Source organism: Dendrobates tinctorius, unplaced genomic scaffold (assembly GCF_039654945.1).
Source record: "Dendrobates tinctorius isolate UK_male_01 unplaced genomic scaffold, ASM3965494v1 ptg000111l, whole genome shotgun sequence".
Classification (NCBI taxonomy): Eukaryota; Metazoa; Chordata; class Amphibia; order Anura; family Dendrobatidae; genus Dendrobates; species Dendrobates tinctorius.
In genome coordinates, this window is record NW_027361779.1 from 10,637,501 (window position 1) to 10,643,920 (window position 6,420).

A 6,420-nucleotide genomic window follows, 5' to 3' on the forward strand; every position below is an offset into this window, starting at 1 on the left:
GTGTGAGTCCTCATATGGATCTTCAGGCCATATTTCCTAGAGTAGAGCTTGCCACAGTACAGACACAAGTGGCCTTTCTTAGGCTTCCCTGTGGCTGAGGTTGGGGCCCCTGCTAAGTTCTCTAGCCTTCCAGTCCTGCTCTTCTCTGCAGCTATCTCAGAGAGCTGATGGTTATGCATGGCTATCTCACGGTCAATGCTAGTAGTGATGGAGCCCAATTCTGGGGTGATAGCTGGCCCAGCATTGAAGTAAGACATGGACTCCGGGTACTTGATTAGGTTACTGAAGTGGAGCTTGAATGGATAATATGGTGTGCTGTACAGAAGCTCTCCATTATACACAGTGAAAGGCATAACTGGGATGTTACACTCCGCAGAGTAAGACTTGATGCCTTCAAACTGGGGGATGGAGAACCTCTCTGTAAAGTGCAGTCCTGCTTGTGGGATCTGGTTGTAGCGGCTGCTGGAAGATAAACTGCTGTGAAGACCCCTCTCCACATGCTTGAATGCTGATGATTCCTCCAAATGAGTTAAAATAGGAAAGCCCCTCAAGCCAGGGGTGCAGGACAAGACACTGTTTGGACCATCACTTGGTATCAAGCACTTGGAGTGGTGGTTATTCATTAGAGATTCAGTTCCTGACCGACTTGGCTTGATGGTCCCCAAGATTTTATTAAAGCCCAGGCTGCCTGATTTTGGGTCCTCCCGTGTAGCATCGGAGTGAGAAAACTTTGACAGTCCAGTGGGTTTAAAGGCTGACCTCAATCCTGGATAAAAAGTCATCCCATTCCCACCACATGTGTTTCCCACCAGGCCTACAAATTGTCCATGGCTTCTTGCAGAGCTGACGCTCATGTCCAGGGCTCTGTCCTGCTCCTCCTTGCCAAGAACCTTTTTGATCACTCCCAGTTTATTCAAAGCTGGGGATAAGGGCGACTCCCTCTTAATTGAGTCTCTGGCTGCACCGTTGACCTGCTGATGGTTTCCTCTTAGTGGTGGGGTCGGATTAGACACCCCATCCATGGCTTTGGGAGAAATGCTGAAAATCTCCGCACTTCTGAGGTGCTCATTATTGAGAAACCCTCTGCCGTTACTTAGAGCACAGTGGAAATGAATATGAGCTTTTAGGGTGTTGGGAAACTTGAAGGTTCTCCAGCAATACCAGCAGATGTAGCGTTCTTCACCTGGAGGATGACACAACAATCATTTAATGACCAGCTCTACAGGGCTGCCATATTCTTACAGATCCTGTGCAAACATCCCAAGCCTGCCCCAGTGGAGGTCACCCTACAAAGGACAGACAGGGACTGTGCAAACAGCGATGAGGCTCGCTCTCTAATCCTGCTGAACTCTGCTGTCCTTTCACTATTAACCCCCCTGTTCCCAGCACCCAGCTGTTGTAAGGGGATCACTGGGATCTGGCCCATCTGTTGACATTGGAAGAATAGGTAGCGTATGTTGGCTAGTTGTGCGCTCATTCCAGTAACAATGGGTGCATGTAATGATGATGATCCCCCGCTAACACAGCGCGGCACAGTCATCGCTGTCACTCCTGCGACCGGCGGCGCAACAGCCTCATCTGTCTGTGACCCGAGACATCTGTGGACAGTAGGAGCCTCGTGTGTGTGTGTGTGTGTGTGTGTGTGTGTGTGTGTGTGTGTGTGTGTGTGTGTGTGTGTGTGTACAGTATGTGTGTGTACAATATGTGTGTGTGTACAGTATGTGTGTGTGTACAGTGTGTGTGTGTGTGTGTGTACAGTGTGTGTGTGTACAGTGTGTGTGTGTACAGTGTGTGTGTGTACAGTATGTGTGTGTACAATATGTGTGTATGTACAGTGTGTGTGTACAGTATGTGTGTGTACAGTATGTGTGTGTACAGTATGTGTGTGTGTACAGTATGTGTGTGTACAATATGTGTGTATGTACAGTATATGTGTGTGTACAGTATGTGTGTGTACAGTATGTGTGTATACAGTATGTATGTGTGTACAGTATGTATGTGTACAGTATGTGTGTGTACAATATGTGTGTATGTACAGTGTGTGTACAGTATGTGTGTATGCACAGTGTGTGTCTGTACAGTGTGTGTATGTACAGTATGTGTGTGTATGTGTCTGTATGTACAGTATGCGTGTGTACAATATGTGTGTATGTACAGTATATGTGTGTGTACAGTATGTGTGTGTACAGTATGTGTGTATACAGTATGTGTGTGTACAGTATGTATGTGTACAGTATGTGTGTGTACAATATGTATGTATGTACAGTGTGTGTACAGTATGTGTGTATGCACAGTGTGTGTCTGTACAGTGTGTATATGTACAGTATGTGTGTGTATGTGTCTGTATGTACAGTATGTGTGTGTATGTGCATGTAAATATATGTATGTTGGTATGTGTGTGTTTGTACAGTATGTATGTGTATGTATGTATGTGTCTGTGTGTGCGTGTAGTGTGTATATTTGTGTTTGTATGCATGTGTCTGTGTCTGTGTGTTACTTTTATCTGTTTATGTCTTTATTTATTTTATGTAATTATTTAACTACTACCAACTATTGTGTTAAACTGGATGTGTATGCATATATTTCACTCTCTTTTAGCTGTACTTTTTTTTATTAATATGTGTATCTATCTGTTTATGTCTTTAATTATGTTAATTAATGGCGGTATTTATCTTTCATCACTCATTTACTTGTTTTCAGCTTTATTTATTTCTAATTAATTTAAAAAATGAATGTGTTGTGAGTGTGTGTGAGTGTGAGTGTGTGTGTCCCAGGGTGCTGGTGTAATCCTGTTATCAGCACTGCTGGTGTGGCCGGATAATGGGGGCTTTTCCATGTAAAGCACTGGTTCTATTGTCAGCAGGGGTCTTTTGGGCTGACATTGTCAGGCCCCTCCACATCCCCATCCGTGATTACTATATTAATGATAATAAAATAAAAGCGTGGTGCTTAATATGAAGCAGCCCGGGGGTCTTCACGGAATCCGCAGCAAAACAGCGAAAGTGGCAATCTTTTCATAGCAAGGATTTTTTGGGCGGAATTATAAGGAGGCAATAAACTAATAACAAAAAATCCCAATTCCGGCTTTCCGTGCCATGTCGGGAGATGCCGGTGTGCGGTGCGTGATCGGTCCCAGCACACAGAGGTCGCTGCGTATTCTGTCCGCACAGGTTAAACGCAGATTTTACTGCGGAATGTGCACATTTACTTTGTATTTCCATGCGATATTTTTCTAAAACAGGATTGTCTATTCTCACTGATTGTATAAAATGTGAAGGAATAAACATGTATATTACACGCCAGCAGGGGATGAGGAAGAATGCAGGAGATCCACAAACAGCAATAATAACGAAATAATAATAATAACAACTCCCATTAGTGGCAATGGTTACCTTTCTCATCGTGTGTCGGGGTGGCTGTGGTGGATATATCGAAGCACTGGGCCAGTGAGTGCGAGTACCAGGCGGTGAGCTCCTCTCCAGCCTGCACCTCCCGCAGGGTCCGGTAATAGATCTGCGGAGGGAGAAGGGCCAAAGCCGGGGTGAGAAGGAGAAGGAGCCCTGCATGTACCCCACCATCATCATCATCATCATCAACTAGAGTCCTCCTGAAGTGTGTGTACCTGTCCTCCGGGTAGATCAGAGAACGCTTCCAAGTTTTGCTCTTGGTTGTTTCTGGCTGCTCGGATTAACCCTATCCATTCCGAGGCTGGACCTCCTGATTCATCCACAAGTTCCCCTCTCACAAAACGCACCTGAAATATAAAGACGTCTCATCATCTGGCTGTTCACATTCTTACAATGTGTTCCCATTACTGACGATGGGGCAATATACTAAATATTAACAGATTAAGGCACCCGAAATTATTTGGATAGATAGATAGATAGATAGATAGATAGATAGATAGATAGATAGATAGATAGATAGATAGATAAAATTAGAAAAAAATAAAGCAGCACAAAAATGAGAAGAGAAAAAAACGGGTGTAAAGCCCACCAGGCAAATACCAAACCTTAATAATAGGAGTCCAACAGAATCAGAGGCAGCACACCATTCATGATGAAAATAGAGCTATTTAATTAGCCCAAAAAGGTGACGTTTCGGTCCTAACAGCAGCTTGAGAAAGGTCCGTGCTGTTAGGACGTCGCTCTATTTTCATCATGAATGGTGTGCTGCCTCTGATTCTGTTGGACTCCTAGATAGATAGATGATTGATAGATAGATAGATAGATAGATAGATAGATAGATATTAGATAGATAGATAGATATGGGATAGATAATAGATAGATATGGGATAGATAGATAGATAGATAGATAGATGTTTAGATAGATATGGGATAGATAGATAGATAGATAGATAGATATGAGAGAGAGAGATAGATAGATATGGGATAGATAGATAGATAGATAGATAGATAGATAGATAGATAGATAGCTATGGGACAGATAGATAGATAGATATGAGATAGATAGACATATATAGATAGATAGATAGATAGATAAATATGAGATAGATAGATATAGGATAGATACATAGATAGATAGATATTTGTTGATAGATGATTATATATATATGTATATCTAACCACACAATAAATATATATTTAAATTTACTCTGAGGATTAATGATTATGAGTGTATATATCTCATCCGTCTACAAATATCTATCTATCCCATATCTATCTATCTATCTATCTATCTATCTATCTATCTATCCCATATCTATCTATCTATCCCATATCTATTATCAATCTATCAATCTATCTATCTATCTGTTTATGGATATTTACATGTCAGAGATAGAAATGAGATTTATAAATATATAGATGGACAGATATACACAGACATATATATATATATCTCGCCTTTGTTGTGTCAGATGAATTGTGAATACCCCATCTCTTCCCCATAGGGACCAATCTAGTAATATACCATATCACTGTGTCTGAATGGCCATGCAATAAAAGTCAGTAGGACAATAAAAACTAATGTGAGAACCCAATGGAGGCAGATGATGAGGAATACATTTGGAGAGTCTGGCGGGGCGTTTAAATACAATTAAAAGACATTAAAAATCAAAGCGGAACGTGCGACAAAGGCTATTGATCTGCGACTATTGTAGATCCCGGCAATTATTTACCAGTAACTGTGTTATATTCCCTTATGTATTTTTAAGGTAATGTACCTTCATTTAACATACCCCGAAATTCCGTAAACTAGGCATCTCTCCCTAATTTGCATGTTTGTTTTCATTGCTACAATCTCTATTTTTTAATGAATCTCAATTAGTGAATGCATTTGTTTATTTTTTTCTGTAATATAAGTATTACGGGTAATAAAAGTATTACATAAATGCACTTACAATTCAGCATAAATGTGTGTATGTCTAGATGTGTATATATTATATCGATAAATAAAAAAAGTGTGTATATATTTATATGTGTTTGCGTGTTTATAGATAGATATATCTATAAATGTATATACATATATATATAGATTCATACATATATATATTGAGTGTGTATATATGTACATATATATGTGTGTATATATATATATAGTTTTTTGTGAATAAATATATAGATACATGGCGTATATAATAATATAGCATTCTGATCATCATTTAAATTATTTGGGTAAAACAAAACAATAATTAAAATGCATGTCAGATAGATAGTGCATAAGATGGTCCCTATCCCCTTGCAAGTTTGTGGCATAAGTGAGTAGTTTGGGGCTAAATGTGAGCCCCCCAGCCAGGTGCATGAGGGGTGAGAGCAGTGATCACCTTCTTCTTGGGTCCAGGCTCCCTGCGGTCGGACAGGTACTTGCCCAGCTTGAAGCTGCCCAGCAGCGGTCCCAGGCGCAGGCTGGGCGGGATGCTGCTGTCCGCGCTGACGCTGATGGCCCGGCTGGGCTGCTGCATGGTGGGCGGCTGCGGTGCAGGCGCTGAGGACTGGCAGCTCACCCTGCTCTCTCCGCCCGCGCTGTGACGCGCAGCTCAGTGCACGCCGGCTTTTCTATGGGCTCGGGTGGGCTCCCCCTTGGCACGATGATGCTGTAGGGCGCAGAGTTTGGTGAGAGAGTTGAGCTGCCCTAGCAGCTGCACAGTTCCATCCAAGAGGGTCACATGGACACTTTCCCTAACCCTCCTGCATAATCAGCCCCCATGAATGGGGGGAGACAATGGTCCAGGCGACCTTCCCATTCCTAAAAACCCAATTTGTCAAGGGCAGAGAAAAGCCCCTGGTGAATGAGAGGTCTGGAGGGACCATTAATCCTCAGCATGGGGCATTGTCCCCTGGACACTTACGATATTTTAAGTGACAAATCCACTGTATAATTTCTCCATAAATCCTACCTCCCCGTATTGTCCAGGGACAGACCAGCTCCGCAGAGGAACCCCCGGCTTCAGGGCTACTG

The 6,420-nt window shown here is 42.3% G+C and overlaps 1 protein-coding gene across 1 annotated transcript in view; it reads right to left on the reverse strand.

The window, feature by feature from the left end:
* Positions 1 to 5,972, reverse strand: part of PRDM13 (PR/SET domain 13) — a 6,964-nt gene extending 992 nt beyond the window's left edge. The window contains exons 1-4 of the mRNA XM_073589709.1: positions 5,786 to 5,972; positions 3,623 to 3,754; positions 3,393 to 3,513; positions 1 to 1,183 (exon numbers count right to left, since the gene is read on the reverse strand). The exon at positions 1 to 1,183 is cut by the window's left edge and continues 992 nt beyond it. Of these exons, the coding sequence (XP_073445810.1) occupies positions 1 to 1,183; positions 3,393 to 3,513; positions 3,623 to 3,754; positions 5,786 to 5,923 (1,574 nt within the window). The 5' untranslated portion in view covers positions 5,924 to 5,972. The remainder of the gene's footprint in view (positions 1,184 to 3,392; positions 3,514 to 3,622; positions 3,755 to 5,785) is intronic.
* Positions 5,973 to 6,420: the final 448 nt, after the last annotated feature.